Consider the following 16,933-nt stretch of genomic DNA (forward strand, 5'->3'; position numbering starts at 1 on the left):
GGGATGCCGGGACCATGGCGTGCAGGGCTCGGGTTGCAGGGGCGCCGGGGCTCAGTGTGCCGGGGTGCGCAGAGCCGCGGGGACGCTGCCCGGGCGCTGCCCCGCTGCGCGGAGCGCAGCGCTCCCCTCGCCGTCCCCGCTCCGCTCCGCCCCGCGGCGCCTCGGGGGCGGGCAGTGGGCGGTGGGAGGCGGGGGGCAGCCCCAGCCCAGGCCCTGGCCGCGGCCCCGGCCCCGGCCCCGGCCCCAGCCCCAGCCCGGCCCCAGCCCCCGCCGCCCGGGGCCGCCGCGCCGCCCCGCATTGTCCGGGCGGCAGCGCAGGATGCGGCTCCCGGCACGGCCTCCCGGGCTGCGCTGAGGGCCCGCCGGCATGAGGAGGTGAGTGGGGCCGGGGAGCAGCGGGGAGCAGCGGGGAGCAGCGGGGAGCAGCGCGCCGAGCATCCCCCGCTGTGCCCCGAGGGGATCCCGCCCCGCCGGTACCGCCGGGGAGCGCGGCCGCGATGGGGAGCGCCGGGGGTCGCGGGGAACTGCGAGGGAGCCGAGAGCTCCCGAGAGCGGGGCTGCCCCCCTGCCTGGGCCTTTGGAGACCCCCTCCCTTCTCCCCCCGAAAGGGTGCGGGGAGCTCCGGGGGACGCGCTGGTGACACGAGCGTGCCCCGAGCGGGGAGCCGGGGGTGTGATCCGGGGAGGGTGATCCCGGGGCTGTGAGATCCCGGGGCTGTGAGATCCCGGGGGTGTGATCCGGGGTGTGATCCGGGGAGGCTGATCCCGGGGCTGTGAGATCCCGGGGGTGTGAGATCCCAGGGCTGTGATCCTGGGGGTGTGATCCCAGCGGAGCCTGGTCACAGTGGCTGACCTAATCCTGATCCTAACCCTAACTGGAGCCCAGAGGGTGCACACGGTGCAGTGGATTGTCCGTCCAGTCCATCCCTGCATCCATCATCCATCCATCCATCCATCCATCCCTGTTCCATCCATCCCTCCCTCCCTCTATCCCTCCCTCCCTCCCTCCCTCCCAGGAACAATGCCGGCTCCCGCAGCCGCTGTCGCACGTCAAGCGCACGCCGGAGCGCTCGCCTTCAAAACAGATCCCCCTTCATCGAGGGGCTGATGGTGATTTTTAAACAGAACCTTCACCTGAAAGCTCCTTTTTATTATTATTATTTTTGGAAGTGGGCATTTCTCACTCAGGGGAAAAGAGGTGCTTGGGAAGAACATCAGGAAGGGTTTAAAATCACTTTATCCCATGTATTCCAGCATAAATTCTCCTGGGGTTGACGGCGCCATGTGCTGGCTCACGTCATTCCCAGTTTAACTCGGGGATCACAAAAATTAACGTTATCATCAAATGGATCTTGGTTTTGTGACAGATCTCGGGTGTGGGGTGGAATTCTGGACAGAACTTGGGTGTTTGGTGTGGCGGTGGCTCCGTGGAGGGCGCGGTAACGGCTCAGGATGGATTTCCCAATGGAATGGATGAGGTTTCTCCCCGGTCCCTCCCTGTGCTGCCAGGGTTTCCCATAGGGGTGCTGCAGCGCCTGTTTGCTCTCGAGCTGATTCTGAATTAAACATTTCGGTGGGGGCCGAGGCCTGGCAGTTGTTTCATCACATCAAACATTTGTTTTAGCTCTCTCCAGCAGAAGCGTGTTGACATTTTCTCTTGGGGGACTGCTGGGATAATGAATGGCACGTACTGTATTGTGCTCCTCGGAAAGCCACGGGATCCTGCAATAACATAAACACCCGGGGCTGAATCCATCCCAGGGCCAAATCCATCCCAGGGCCGAGAGGAGCGGGCTGGGTGTTCACATCCACGCTGCCCTGCGCCACAGCTCTCATCCCAAGTTCCTTATTGATTATTGGAAATGCCCCTGTTAATACCTACTGTAAATACAGATGGATTTATTTACAGCTGCAGTTTCACTCCCTGCTCCGTGTTTGAGCTTTTGTGGGGGCAAAGGAGAGGGACGGGTGGGTTTGTGGGAGCAGTCTCTGGCTGTCCCTGCTCACAATTCCTGGCTCAGGGCTGGGTTCTGTGCTCTCCATCTCCCCCAGCTCACAATTCCTGGCTCAGGGCAGGGTTCTGTGCTCTCCATCTCCCCTCACTCACAATTCCTGGCTCAGGGCAGGGTTCTGTGCTCTCCATCTCCCCTCACTCACAATTCCTGCAGCAGGGCTGGGTTCTGTGGCCGCCTTTGTTCTCGCCGAGCCCCCGCTGCATTCTTCCCTTTTCCATTATCATTTTGGTTAAACAGAGCGGCGCGTTGTGTACCATATGGATCATGTTAACAATTGCTTATCTGGAGCCGCTGTTTTCTCCCCTCTCCTCCTCCCCTCCCGAGGGCCGGGGCTTTGGCTTTGGCAGCATCTTGCCTTTGGTGCCGGCTGGACGTGGGGCTGTAACCCAAACCTTTATCTGTGGCCCGTCAAAGTTCATTCATTTCCAGGGGAAAACGTGGAATGAACGCTAAGAAATCTCCAAATCTCTGATCTCCGGGTTTTCCCTGGGTGCTGCGGGGTACAGAATCTGGCTGCTGAAGAGCCCAGCGTGGTTCCCAGCCCAGGGATGAGCTTCCACCTGCCACAGCTCCCTCCCTTTCCTTGATTTGCTCGCTGGGATCTGATCCTGGTGCTGCTTTGCCTGTTTGTACAGACTGACCCAAGCTGGGGCTGTGCTCTTCCCAAACTCTGCTTCAGGCTGCTCCCAGATCCTGGAAAAGCTGCCTGGAAGTTTGGAGTCCTCACCCCACACCCAGCCTCCACTCCCAGCAGCCACAGGAGAAAATCCTAAAGGTTTGGGTTTTTTGGGGTGGCAGCCTTAGGCCAAGAGAGTGTCCATGGCATCACTTCATTCTTTTCACATCCTCCTAGTTCAAGAATACCAGGAATATCAGGAATATCGGGAGATATTCCTGAGGACAGGATTGCCACGAACAGCCAAAGGTTTTCCTTCCTTCCCTCTTTGCTTTTCTGACGCTTTGGCCTCCTGTGCCTCCCTGCTTGTGCCTGGAAGGAGATGGGTTTCATGCAGGGAAGCAGAATTCCCTCAGCTCAGCAGATGTGGGTTGGAGTGAGGATTCCTGAGGGGGATTTCCCATGGATGTGTCTGGAGAAGCGCTGAGCCCCATTTCTGCCCTTGTAGACACTCCTCACTTCTCTTGTCTGAGCTCCAGCGGCCCCATGGGTGGAGGGAGCTTGGCCAGGGCTGTCCAGAGGCTCCCGCTGTCATCCCGGGGCAAATCCCATCACATCTGGCCGAATGCCAGCGGAAACCGTGCAGCCTCCCAGGGCCTCGTCCTCTTCCTCCCTCCCCTGCTCCTGCAGCAGCCCCAGCTCCGCTGGATCCTTGTCTTGTCATTCTTTGCCAAAAAAAAAAAAAAAAAAAAAAAAAAAAAAAAAAAAAAAAAAAAGAGAAGTTTTCCTTCTTTTTTGGGCACAGAGGGTGGTGCTGGTAACTCGTGTTTGTGGTGCTCTGGCTCGGGAAAGCTCCTGCCGTGCTGGTGGTACTGGTGGTGGTACTGGTGGTGGTGCTGGTGGTACTGGGAGTGCCAGAGGTGTCGCCCAGCTCCAGGCAAAGGGAGCTGCTGGGGCTAAATCTCAGGAGTCTTCAGCACGAAAGTTCCCATTGCTGCATCAGGGAAGGGTTCTGTGCTCACCAGCTCTCCCAGCTCACAATTCTGGAGCAGGGAACAAACAAGCAGGACAGGGAATAAACAAGTTTTCCCCAGTGCCAGCCATGGCAATTCCCAGTCCTGAAAAACCAATTTATCCCCTTGCAAAGCTTCGCCACAGTGAGCGGGTTGCCACAACGGCTCCTGGAATGTTGGAATTCCCTTTGGAGTTGGCTGTGGGGGGATTCCCCCTTTCCTCCCTCTTGCTGCTGCCCTCAGTGGGATCCTGGCTGTTTTCTGCTCCAGGAATCCCATCCTGGGTGTGCAGAGCCCAGGCTCTGGCAGCTGGAGTTGCAAGTCAGCTCCAGCTCTCCCAGCAAAGTTTATTTTGCTGTGTGATGAGGGTGCTGTAAAACCTCTCCTGGCCTTGTGTCCCAGCAGCAGCTGGAGTTAATGTCAGTTAAATTGCACCGATGGCCTGGGCAGTTCCCCCAGCCCAGGACTGGCCTGGGGTCACTTATCAGCAGCCCCAGATCTTTATGGTGGCCCTGATAAACCCACGGAGGCCTTGTGAGAGCTGGAGGGTGCCAAGGGCAGCTTTTCCCCTGGCTGCTCTCCCCCGAGCACAGGCAGCTCCAGCAGGGAAAAAGCAGAAATGTTTATTCAATTCCAGCGGTGTGGGGATGCCCTGCCCCGGGCTGGGGCGCTGGGGTGTCTGCTGGGCCTGGAGGATGGGGTGGGGTGTCAGTGTCCTCTCGGGGCAAGACGCTCACCCCAACCCCGGCTGGGAGCTGGGGGTGCTTCCCTGCAGGGTCCTCCCTGGGTGGAGGTGCTGGGGTCTCCTCCCAGGTCAGGGTGCCGAGATTTCCTCCCTGGATGGAGATCCCGGGGTTTTCTCCCAGGTCAGGGTGCCGAGATTTCCTCCCTGGATGGAGATCCCAGGGTCTCCTCCTTGGCTGGGATTTCGAGGTGCCCTCCCCAGGGTGGAAATCCCTCTGGGATGCTGGGCTGCCTGAGCTCTGCTACCCAGACAAACGTTTTCTTGCAGAGAGAAAAGAGCCAGGGTTCTGTTTGTTTTTTGGTTTCTTTTTCTTCTTTTTTACCCCTAGAAAGTGAAAACAAATGTCAGGACAAACTGCACTTTAACCCACACTTGTCTGCCCTACAAAAAGCAGCTGATCAAGGAGCCTCTCCCTGCCCTGCTGGGCACAAAGGCTCTGCGGTGTCAGTAAGGAGACGGTGACGGGCACTCGCGGCACCGGGGGTTTTGGAGCTGGAGCTGTTCCCTGTGATTAAACCTCAGGTGCTGCCTGAGAACAGAGGCCAGACAAAATCAGGTACATTCAGGGCAGACAAAGCCCAGCCCAGGGCTTCACCCCAGAACAGACCACGGGTTTTCACACTTTATCATTTCGGTCCATTTGCATGCTGCGGGTTCAGCTCCCGGTTAGAGCTGCAGGTAATGAAGTCATTCACCCCAAGTTCGCTCCCCTCAATTCACTTTATTTCCATCTCTCAGGGCCTGGGGCAGTGAGGTGTGCTCGATCCCCAGGCCTGGAGAGGAATTGTTGTGTCCCAAATGGGGAAGCAGCAACTCACAGTGCATGGAGTTCAGAGTTACACACTAAAGAACTGCAGGGTTACAAATAGATAAAAATAAAAAAGCTGAAATCCCGAGGGGTCAAACCTTCCCCAGTCCCCAGAGAGCAGCAGGACCTTTGTGAGCTCTGCCACAGCGCTGGGATGTTCCCATCAGAGGCATTTTCCTCCTTTTGCCAAGCCCCTGGCTGCGCTGGCTGTGTCCCGGGAGCGGGATCATGTGGGTGTAATTGATGGGGAGAGCTCTAATGGCCGCAGAAATGTGTAATTAAAGGCCAGGGGTGACACGCAGCCAGGTTGGGCCACGCGCCGGGGGTGACAGAGGTTGAGTTTTGAAGGGCTCATCCTGCACATCCCTCTCCAGGAGGGTGCCAAGGGCAGCTTTTCCCCTGGCTGCTCTCTCCCAAGCACAGGCAGCTCCAGCAGGGAAAAAGCAGAAATGTTTATTCAACTCCAGTGGTGTGGGGATGCCCTGCCCCGGGCTGGGGCGCTGGGGTGTCTGCTGGGCCTGGAGGATGGGGTGGGGTGTCAGTGTCCTCTCAGGGCAAGACGCTCACCCCAACCCCGGCTGGGAGCTGGGGGGGCTTCCCTGCAGGGTCCTCCCTGGGTGGAGGTGCTGGGGTCTCCTCCCAGGTCAGGGTGCCGAGATTTCCTCCCTGGATGGAGGCTGGAGGCTTTCCCTTCTCCCTGGAGGATGGGCTGTCCTCCCCAGGCAGGATTTCGGGGTGTCCCCCCTGGAAGGGCCGCTGGGGCCCAGGGTTACCAGCTCCTGCTGGGGTGGGGGTCTCCAGGAAGGGCTGGGGTGCAGGAGTTCCTCACCTGTTCTGGTGTGGCTGCATCTGGAATTTCCTCTCATCCCCGGGCTCAGGGCAGCTCCCAAAATGTCGCTTCCTCCTCCTCCTCCTCCTCCACCTACACCTCCTCCTACACCACCATCCAAAGGTGGGCTCAGGTCGGGTTTTGCCAGCAGGAATCTGCCTGAATTCCAGGGTGTTGGACTGAGAGGGCTGGGAGCTGCCAGCTGTGCTGCTCCTCTGTCACTGTGCCAGCTGTGTCACTGTGCCACCTGTGCCATCCCTGTCACTGTCCCAGCTGTGTCACTGTCCCAGCTCAGTCCCAGCTCTGTCTGTCACTCCTCTGTCACTGTCCCTGCTCTGTCACTCTGCCATCTCTGTCCCACCCCTGTCACTGTCCCATCTGTGGGGACGATGGCTCCGAGTCCTGTGGCTGCCCCCTGATCCCAGGGAGCTGCTCGTGGGCAGGATTTTGTGTCCAGGGCTGGATTTTGGGAACCCAGGGTGTCACCAGGTCAGGAACTGGGTCCCAAAATTCTGTCTGACCTTGGGCTGTTCCCACCCTCCTCCTCCTCGTGATCACTTTTAAACAAGTGGCTGCTGAAAAGAGAGGAAAAGGAATTGTTCCTGCTCCAGGATTAGCTCGAGGAGAAGGGAGATTTTCTCCTGGCACCACATTTCCCCATTTCCCAGCAAAACTTTTGCCCCCACCCTGTCATTCTTTAACATTTTTAAACGTGTTTTTAAAATCTGTTAATATGTTTAAATGTGTTTTATTGGGCAGCAACCTTGTGGTGGCAGGTTGAGGCGTTTAAACACCGTGACATAATATTTATATGAATATATTTATATTCATATATTCTTATTATATGAATATGAATATAAATACAAATACAAACCCTGGGGTAGAGATGTAAAATATAATGGAATAGAAATAGAAATAATAGAAATAACTGTGTGTAAATGAGGGTATATTTATACAGATAATGGTTATGACCGGTTTGCAGTCTGTGCAATCTCAGCATGCAGAAGGTGGCTGCTGCAGGGGACGATGCTCCAGGCTCCCAAAATCCATCCATCGGCAGCCACAGCCCCGGGCCGTGCCAGCAAAGAAAGGAGCCAAAAAAAGGGGGACTTCTGGAAAATCCATTAGTGAATGGAGGGCAGGAGGGAGCTGGGCTTTTCAGGCTGCCGGGGCCGTGTTTAAAAAAGAACCCGCGAGTCAAAAGGCTTGTGAAAACAAAAGGCACCGAGAGAGGCCTCCGGCACGGTTTGGTGGGGCTGGGATGGATCCCCAGGGATGGGAGCGGGATCCATCATCCTGCAGGGCCGGGGGCGGCCGGAAAGGAGGCGCAGAAATGATGGAGAAGAGCAGGTTTTGCTCAATTCCCTTCGGAGGAGCACCGGGGCAGAAAACACAACGGCACTGGGGCACTGGCCGTGCTGGATGGGGCTGGGAGGCCCCCCAGTACCAGCGTTAATTAATATTCGTTGCTGGGAGGCTCTCCAATATCAGCATTAATTAAAATTAATTCCTGGATGGGACTGGGAGGGTCCCCAATATCAGCATTAATTAATATTCATCCCTAGATGGGGCTGGGAGGGTCCCCAATATCAGCATTAATTAATACTCATTGCTGGGAGGTCTCCAGTATCAGCATTAATTAAAATTAATTCCTGGATGGGCTGGGAGGGTCCCCAGTATCAGCATTAATTAATATTCATTGCTAGGAGGGTCTCCAATAATTAATTAAGATTAATTTGTTAGGTGGAGAGCAACCTGGGAGGGTGGGACTTCATAACGTGAGGCTGTAGTTGGACAATTAGTCCCAATATTTAAATGGACCCAAACTTACAAAAGTGTGAAAACTCCACCTTGGGTCCAGCCTTGGCCAGGCTCCTGCGCTGCCCAAGGTCCATCCTTTGAAGGCTTTTGAATAAAAACCCATTTTATTCCTTTAACTCTGTTCCTGGCAGCCTCTCAACGCATCGCGACCTAAACCAGAGGCTAGAGAAAATGAAGGGAATAAAAGTGGGTATTTATTGAAAGCATTCTGTTCTATTCTATTCTAGCCTAGTCTAGTATTTCACTTTGTTTCATTTCATTTCATTTCATTTCATTTCATTTCATTTCATTTCATTTCAATTTCAATTTCATTTCATTTCACTTAATTTTTATTTCTTTACTTCTAATTTTTCTCCCACCTGCCTTCCACGGAAGCACAGAGCAGAATTCCTCAGCTGCAGCTCTTGCCTCAGCCCCTCATTAGCAGCACCTGGATTTTGTTGCCGCGTCCCCTCAGCCCCGGAATTCCCGGATCCCTTTTCCCAGGGCTGTGGCTGTCCCAGCACACCCGGGTGAATTTCCCCTCCAGCGGCCGGGCCGGGGGAAGGACAGACGGACAGCGGCCCCTCGGTCACTGCCGCCCGTGCTGTGTCCAGCTGCTCTGCCCCTGGTCCAGGAGTGACCGGAGCAGGGCCGGGATGAGCCCGGGACAGGGCTGCTCCTGCTGGGGAGCCACTGGGCAGAATGGTTTGGGCAGCAGTGGAAGGTTCGATTGCAATGGTTTGATTGCAATGGTTCGATTGCAATGGTTCGATTGCAATGGTTCGATCAGCGTGGGAGATTTGCTGTGCACATCTCTGAGATGGGAAATCTGCGGTCTCAGGGTTTGTGAGAGCTGTGGGGGCCTTGGGCCAAGGCTGGGCTGAGGAAGGAGACTCCAGCACCTCCTCAGCCTGCTCATTCCTGACCCAAAGTTTGCACAGCAGAGAGTTAAAATCCTGGGGAGTCAGGCAGCCCCCGAAGGAGGGCAGCCCCCAAAGGAGGGCAGCCGCCAAAGCACGGCAGCTCTCTGCAGCAGCCGGGGCTGCGCTGCTGCTGGAATTTCAGGGATAATGGAGCTGCTCCATGGGTTTTGTATAAAGCCTGGATCCCCCAAGGTGACAGCTCAGCAGAGGAGGAGCCAGCAGCGGCTAAACCGGCGTGAGAGCGGTGTGAGGACCACGGGGTGTGAGTGACCACGGGGTGTGAGTGACCATGGAGCTGTGGCTTGGCAGCTCAGCCCGGCGCCCAGGTACCAGGACGCTCCTTGGGAATGCTCCAGGGACGCTCCTTGGACTAGGGCTGCCCAAAGGGATGAGACGCACCTGGATCACTCCCTGCATGAGCCAGCCCCTCTTCCTGGGGCTCAGGGGACTTTGACTGGGTTTAAACCCCAGCTTTAGCGCATCCTCAGCCTGAATGTGTTTGCTCTTCTCTTTTTCACCCTCCAAATCCATTGGAGCCCCCTCCTGATCCCTGCAGGGATGTGGGGCCATGCAGATGCTGCCTGGGGGTGATTCCGGTGGGATTTTTCCCAGAGTTTTTCATGCACCAGCATCAGCACCGTGTGTGTGTGGGACTGGGGCGTGGGAGAACCTTTTATACTTGTGAGTGTGAGTGTGGGTGTGCAAAGGCGGTGTGCTCTGCACACGAGGGCTGAGGACGGGCTGGGCCGGCTACAACAAAGCCTCCCGGGGCTGTCCCGCATCCCAGGCCTGGGATGGAGCTTTTCCCAGGGGGAGGCAGCGCACCCCATCCCCGGGCCGAGCCGTTGGACACCCTCAGCGGTGCGCCCGCTAAAAACCCCGAACAAAGGCCCAGTTCAGACTCGCTGCTGAATAGATTAACAAGATTTCCATAATTAGGGCGGGCGGGAACAATGGGATTCTCCCTGCCCAGCCCCCCTGCCCGCCTTTGTCTTGTGCTGGGGATAATGGGCAGCAGCGAGGGTGGGAACCAGCCCGGCCATTTGGTCACTGGACAGTAATTTTCTCACACTGCCGAGGGGAGCATTGAAACATCTGTCCCGCTCCGCCACTCATTCACGTCCCATTTCAACGCTGACAGCTCTCCCTGCCCGCCGCCCTCCCCCTCCGTGGGTTTTCCAGCTTTTCCACGGATTTGGGTTGTTCTTCCCCCAAACTCATCGTGTCTTTCGGGGGTTGCTCGGTGCCGGGGACTTGCAAACCTGTGCCGGTGCCTTCTGCTCCTTGCGGCAGCTCCGGGATCACCCGGGGCTTGGGAACAGAGCTGGAGGAGCTGTGCTGTTGTGGTGGGCTTCACCCACTTCCAGGACATCCTCTCTCAGGTTCTGGAGAAGCAATCCCGTCGCTGGGCCACCTCTAGATGCCATTTTTTTAGCTGCTGTCTGAGCAGTGGGGTTCATCGCTGTCGTGGGCAGCTGCTCCCTGTCCTCAAAAGCCTGGGAATGCCACTGGGATTGTGCTGGTGTGGCCAGGAGTGGTCAGGCTCCTCTCCTGGTGCCCCCAAACCCCTGACATTTCTGGGGGAAAAGAAGCAGCAGCAGCACTGCACAGCGCTCTGCACCCACCGAGCAGGGATGGAAACTCCTGGTGTTTTAATTCCTTAAAAAAATGAAAAATATTAAGGGAAACGCCCTACTCATCCCAGAATTGGCCAAAAGCTCATTTTCACTTTAGAGCTTCAGGGTACCTTTGCCCCCGTGCCCAGCCAACCCCAGGGGCAGCTCCAGGAGGATCCGAGCGTTTGTCCATCAGGAGCACTTTGCCAGTGGCTGCAAATGCAGGAGGCCAGCTCAGCCCCACAGATCCCTCTCGTGGAAGTTTGATATCCAGAGCGGAAGCACAAGTGCCCCATAAGTCAATTAAAGCATTAAATAATCTCATTGTGCAGAGTGGCTGAAAGGCTGCGGGGGCGAGGGAGGGAGGGGGACACGGGGTCCCCGTCCAGCTCCGGCCTCAGCGACCCCGAGGCTCTGGATGTGGGGTTGGATGAGGGGGAGCTGCCGGGCCTGCAGGGACAACTGGACGTGGCACTCGGTGCTCTGGTCTGGGGGACGAGGTGGGGACCGGTCAAAGCTTGGACTCGATGATCTCGCAGCTCCTCCCGGACCTGGATGACCCTGTGAACATCCAGAGTCAGCTGAGGTGGGCGTTCACAGTGCGGGGGTGCAGGACAGGGAAGTAGAGCAGGTTTTGGGGACGCAGAGTCCCCGTTTCGCCGCTCTCACCGGTGCCGTCCTGTCCCCACAGGTCTGTCGAAGATGCACTGGTCACCAGAGCATGCCCAGTCCCTGAACCAGTGGCCGGAGCAGCACCTGGACGTCTCCTCCACGACCTCCTCCCCGGCCCACAAGTCCGACCTGTACCCCAGCACCCGCCAGCGCTTCAACTATGCCTGGGCCAACGATGACATCTCGGCGCTCACGGCCTCCAACCTCCTCAAGAGGTACGCCGAGAAGTACTCGGGGGTGCTGGACGCGCCCTACGAGCGCCCCACGCTCGGCGGGTACGGGGACGGCGCCTTCGGCCCCGTCAACGGGCAGAAGGGCGACGGGGAGCCCTGGCCGGGCGCACACGGCTCGGACGGCGCCTACCCCCTGACCCCCATCCACGACGGCCTCGCCGGCGCCAAGGCCGTGGTGCCGCCCGCCGTGCCCGGGGGCAGCGGGGCCATCGCGCTGGGCGGCTCCCCGGTGCTGCCCGCCAACCTCGGCGACGCCGCCTACCCCGGGAACTCCTGCGGAGCGGCCGCTGCCGCCTCCGGGGGGCTCGGGGGGTCTCAGGAGTACCCGTCCGGCTACGGCGGCACCTACCTGCCCTCCGGCTACTGCACGCAGCCCGCGGCCGCGCTGCCCCCGCCGCACCCCCCCGCCCTGCACAGCTCGGGGCTCCTGCAGCCGCCGCACCCCTCGCCCGCCCTGGTGCCGGGCTACGGCTCCTCGGGCCCCGTGTACAACTACGCCGCCGGCAGCTACCCGCCGCAGCCGGGCTACGGGGGCATCCACCCGCCCCATCCCTCCGCCTCCTACCTGCCCTCCGGCATCGCCGCGCCCACGCCCATCCCGGCGCCGCCGCCCGCCGCCCGCCCGCCCGGCGTGCCCGGCTACGGCTACCAGGGCGCCGGGCTGGGCCCGCTGGCCGTGCCGCCCCTGGGCACCGAGGCGGCGGGCACGCTGAAGAGGAAGGCGTTCGACGTCGGCGGGGACGAGGACGGGGAGGGCAGGTACAGGAAATACGGCTACGAGCAGCCAAAGTCGCCCTACCCGCTGTCGGACGGCGGCGAGTGCCGCGGGAACGGCTTCGGCGGCGGCGCCGAGTCCCCGCAGGTGCCCTTCAAGCCCGGGAAGCGGCCGGCGAGCGACGAGGAGCACGGCGGCAAGTACGGCGGGCAGCAGATGAAGGGGTTGGCCTCGCCGCCCTACGGCGCCCGGGACGCTGCCCTGCGGCCGGCGGAGCCCTTCGAGAAGTTCAGCCCCCCCCTCGCCAACGGGGAGCGCGCGGCCGAGCCGGGACCCCCCTTCCCTCTGCGGCTGCCCTCCAAAGCCCCGGCGTTCGGCGGAGCCCCGCCGGAGGAGCAGCACAAGAACGTCGACCCGCTGGTGCTGGAGCTGGTGAACGCCAAGGTGGTGGAGCGCGGGCCGCCGGTGCAGTGGTCGGACATCGCGGGGCAGGTGTCGGTCAAGGCGGCCATCGAGGAGGAGCTGCTGCGGCCGCTCCTGCGGCCCGGCTCCGTCCCGAGCCGCCCGCTGCGCACCCTGCTGCTCTTCGGGCCCCGCGGGACGGGCAAGACGCTGCTGAGCCGCTGCATCTCCACGCAGCTGGGCTCCACGCTGCTGAGGCTCAGCGGCACCACCCTGCTGTCCGCCTGGAAGGCCGAGGCCGAGAAGATCCTCCAGACCGTGTTCTTCGTGGCCAGCTGCCGGCAGCCCGCCGTGGTGCTCATCACCGAGGCCGAGTCCCTGCTGGACGGCGGCCAGGCCGGCAACCTCAAGTCCCAGCTGCTCTCCTACCTGGACAACGTGGCCGCCTCGTCCGAGCGCAACGTGGTGGTCATCGGCACCACGGCGCGGCCCGGCAGCATCGACGAGGCGTCGCAGCGGCGCTTCGGGGCGCGGCTCTACATCCCGCCGCCGGACGGGGAAGCGCGGCGCCACATCCTGCGCCGGGCGCTGGCGCAGCACAGCTGCTGCCTGAGCGAGCGGGAGCTGGCGGCGCTGGCGCAGCGCACCGAGAGCTTCTCCGGCGCAGAGCTGCTGCGGCTGTGCCAGCACGCCGGGGCTGCGCGCCGCGCCCTGCCCGGACCCCACACCTGCTACCAGGACCTGGAGAAGGCGTTCTGCAAGGTGCGCCCCGCTGCGTCCCAGAAGGAGCTGGACCTGTTCCTGGAGTGGGATAAGATGTACGGAACCAGGCACTGAGGGCAGCGCGGGGACGAACCCCAAGGCGGCGGGGACAGACCCCAAAGCAGCAGGGACAGACCCCCAAAGCGGAGGGGACAGACCCCAAAGCGGTGGGGACAGACCCCAGAACAGCAGGGACAGACCCCAAAGCAGCAGGGACAGACCCCAAAGCAGCAGGGACAGACCCCAAAATGGTGGGGACAGATTTGGGACATGGATTGGGACCCGTAGGGGCTCCGGTTCTCCGAGCAGGGTTGGGTCCCGACGCTGGCCAGCCCTGCTCCATACCTCACCTTTCCTATTTTGGACTCATCCAGGGATTTTCCAGGCTGTGCTTTTTTTGGGGAGCCTCGCCCACGACTCAGGATAACCTATTTATTGTTTTCCCGACCCTCCGTTCTGGATCGGTGATGCCGGTGGGGCCGGAGGCGCCCCGGGAGAATTCCGGCATCGGGATCCGCTCCAGCGCTGGAGTCAGGAGCTCCCCCATCCACCCCAAAGCTTTATTGTTGTTTATTTTTGTTTGTTTTTAATTGCTTTTATTATTCCCAACAGAAATACCTCGGGTGTCTTTGGAGCCCCTTCTCACCTTGATCAGGGAAAGGGGCAGCTGGGGGAGAGGCCCAAAACCAGGGAATTTCACCCCAAAACAAGGAGGTTGCACCCCAAACCAGGGGGTTACACCCCAAAACCAGCGGCATTTGGAGTAAAAGGCTGTAGATTGTTGAATATCCTAGACTTGGGTTTTTATTTTTGTAAGGTCTGTAGTATTTTTTTTTGTTCGTTTGTTTTTTCTTTTTAACTACTCAGGAAAATAATTACCTCAGAAAACTAAAGAATGTTTTTTTAAGAACACTTTTTATCTTCTCAGAAAAGGAAAAAGGAGATTTTTTAAAGAGTTTTCCGACCTGGGACAGAGCTGCCTCCTGCATTTGCTTCTGAAGGGGGTGAAGAAAGGAAGAAATAAAAGGAAAAATAAACTTGAAGCTGTTACAAAGATGAAATTTGAATGTATTTCAGGTGCTTTCCATATATATTATGCCATAATTTTATTTGAAATTTTGTTGGTTTTTTTTACATCGTTTATTGTAGCATTTGGTGGAGTAACGTGTCTTCAATGGAAAGTTTAGTGCTGTAGGTTGGGAGCTGTCGCTGGCACCACTTTTTGGAGCAGATTGGGCAAACCACCTTTTTTCCCCTTCCCAAAAAATAAAAAAGTCCAGCAGGGCTGAGCGAGGGGCTTTGCACAGAGCGTGACCCCCCAGCCCATCCGCTGGCCCCTCTTTGCGTCATGGTGGGGTTTTCCCCATTTAAAAAAATGTTAATTTGTTATTTTTAAATTATTTTTCATGCTCTAAAGGCCCTTAGAGCAGCCCCCCCCAAACCTCAGGGTCTGTGCCTGCAGAGAGAACAGATCCCTCACTGGGGCTCCCCCCAGAGGTGTCTGCCAGGTTTTTTCCCAATTCTTCTGAATTTTTCCAGTTTCCTACTGCATCCAAGGGCATTACCAGGGCACCCCTTTGCCTCCCACCTCCAAAAAGTCGTGCTGGGTTCCTGAAGACTTATTATTATTATTATTATTATCCTATTTGTACACTCTCTGTAACCATTTCTACCTCATTTTGCAACGTATTGTACATGAAAGTATTTAATTCATGTCTTATTGATGTCTGAGACAGACAAGCTCTAGGGCTGGGATGGTCTACCTCAAGAAATGCTGTATTTTAAAAAAAGAGGGAAAAAAAAGAAAAAAAAAAAAAAAAAAGAAAAAAAAAAAGTATTACACAGTATTAAAGAGATTACCTGAACAACTCCTGTCCTTGGGGTGCTGGGGGGATCCAGGGGGGTCCAGGTGGAAAAGGAGCACAGTGCCAGAACTGGAATCCTCTGCTGGGCATTCGTAGTTTTGTGTCTGTATAGAATACATGGACATTAAAACTGAGGGCATCACAGGAGCCAGGGGATGTGACACGGGCACGGGGCACAGGTCACGGGGCACACGGCACAGGTCACACAGCACAGGTCACGGGGCACACGGCACAGGTCACACAGCACAGGGCACGGGGCACACAGCACGGAGCACAGGTCACACAGCACAGGGCACACAGCACAGGGCACGGGGCATAGCTGACACAGCACGGAGCACAAGGCATGGAGCACAGGTCACGGGGCACAGAGCACAGGTCACACAGCACGGGGCACGGAGCACAGGGCACGGGGCACACGGCACAGGTCACACAGCACAGGGCACACAGCACAGGTCACACAGCACGGGGCACAGGGCACATGGCTTGGGGCACACAGCACGGGGCACAGAGCACATGGCTCAGGGCACAGGGCACATGGCTCGGGGCACACAGCACACGGCACGGGGCACACGGCACGGGGCACAGGTCACGGGGCACACGACACAGGTCACACAGCACGGGGCACACAGCACGGGGCACACAGCACATGGCTTGGGGCACACAGCACGGGGCACACAGCACGGGGCACAGGGCACATGGCTCAGGGCACACAGCACATGGCTCGGGGCACACAGCACGGGGCACACAGCACGGGGCACACAGCACGGGGCGCGGGGGCGCCGCTGCTCTGTGAGGTCAGGGGGGTTCCACGCTCCCAGGACACCCCGATGCTCAGAGGCTCCACGCTGGCAGTCGGACGATGCCGGTACCCCTGGGGCTCGCCCTGCTCCTGCTGCTGGCCCTGCGCGGCCGCTGCGATGACTCGGTGGCGGCCGCCGTGGGCCCCCACAGCATGGGCCGCATCGCCCAGCTGCTGGCCGGCCCCGAGTGCCACCAGCTGCGGGCGGAGCTCGAAAGCCCCGAGGAGGAGCTGGAGCTGCCTGAGCCTCTCCCCGAGGAGAAGAGCCCCGTCCGCCGCCGCCGCCGCCGCTCCCGCAGCGCCCGGGGATGCTCGGAGACCCTGCGGCTCTGGCTGGCCACCGCGGGAGAAACGACCACCTGGGACCGCCTGGTGCGTGCCCTCCGTCAGATCGGCCGTTCCGACATCGCCCGGGAGCTGGGCAAAAACCTGAACCAGGACCGGAGCCTGCAGCTGCGCAGGAACGTGCAGGGCTACAGCCGCAGCGTGCAGCACCTGAGCGCGGCGCAGCTGCAGCCGCGGGGCCGCAGAGCTCCCCCGGGCGCGGAGCTGCTCCTGCAGCGGCACCCCCCGCCCCGCTACCGCCGCGGCCTCCTGGCCTGGGTCCGCCCCGTGCTCCTGGGCGGCCTGGGAGCCTTCCTCACCGCCGTGCTCCTCACGGGCACCCTGATGTATTTCTGCCACTGGAGGAGGCTCCTGGGCGCCTGAGACCCAAACTCCGGCTCCCGGGAGGCGCTGAAGGGAAAATGAGACCCAGTAAAGCCTCGTGGAGGGGCTGAGATCCAGAGATGGACTCTGCGTGTTCTGCTGGGCAGGGAGGGACCCGTCCTTGGCCCACGCAGGGCGAGGTGACCCGGGGCCAGCTGGAGGTGTCCCTGTCCCTGTCCGTCACCGGGTGCAGAGCTCCCTGTGCCGGGGATAGATCGGGACAAAGCTCCCTGGGCTGCAGCCTTCCCCTGGGACAGGAGCTGCCAGGGCTCCTCGGGGCTCAGAGGAGCCAAAATTCCCCAATTCCAGGTGAAAAAGGAGCACAGGGCCAGGACGCACCTGGGGCTACTTGCTCACAGGTGAGAGGTTAATTCTGACCAAGGGTTGTGGCAGAGGCGTTCTGGGATGAC

At 59.2% G+C, this 16,933-nt stretch overlaps 2 protein-coding genes across 2 annotated transcripts; both read left to right on the top strand.

The window, feature by feature from the left end:
• The first annotated feature begins 297 nt into the window (after positions 1 to 297).
• FIGNL2 (fidgetin like 2) lies at positions 298 to 14,934 on the top strand. The gene is made up of 2 exons (XM_040088411.2): positions 298 to 375; positions 11,059 to 14,934. The coding sequence occupies exon 2, from the start codon at positions 11,070 to 11,072 to the stop codon at positions 13,224 to 13,226; it is 2,157 nt and encodes a 718-aa protein (XP_039944345.1). The 5' UTR covers positions 298 to 375; positions 11,059 to 11,069; the 3' UTR covers positions 13,227 to 14,934.
• A 941-nt stretch (positions 14,935 to 15,875) lies between these two features.
• TMDD1 (transmembrane and death domain 1) lies at positions 15,876 to 16,523 on the top strand. The gene has a single exon (XM_040088326.1). The coding sequence runs from the start codon at positions 15,876 to 15,878 to the stop codon at positions 16,521 to 16,523; it is 648 nt and encodes a 215-aa protein (XP_039944260.1).
• The last annotated feature ends 410 nt before the right edge of the window (positions 16,524 to 16,933 follow it).

This window comes from Hirundo rustica, chromosome 30 (genome assembly GCF_015227805.2).
Source record: "Hirundo rustica isolate bHirRus1 chromosome 30, bHirRus1.pri.v3, whole genome shotgun sequence".
Classification (NCBI taxonomy): domain Eukaryota; kingdom Metazoa; phylum Chordata; class Aves; order Passeriformes; family Hirundinidae; genus Hirundo; species Hirundo rustica.

Excerpts from the sequence above, each read along its gene's own strand:
- FIGNL2 (XM_040088411.2), top strand. The coding sequence starts at position 11,070 with ATGCACTGGTCACCAGAGCATGCCCAGTCCCTGAACCAGTGGCCGGAG.
- TMDD1 (XM_040088326.1), top strand. The coding sequence starts at position 15,876 with ATGCCGGTACCCCTGGGGCTCGCCCTGCTCCTGCTGCTGGCCCTGCGC.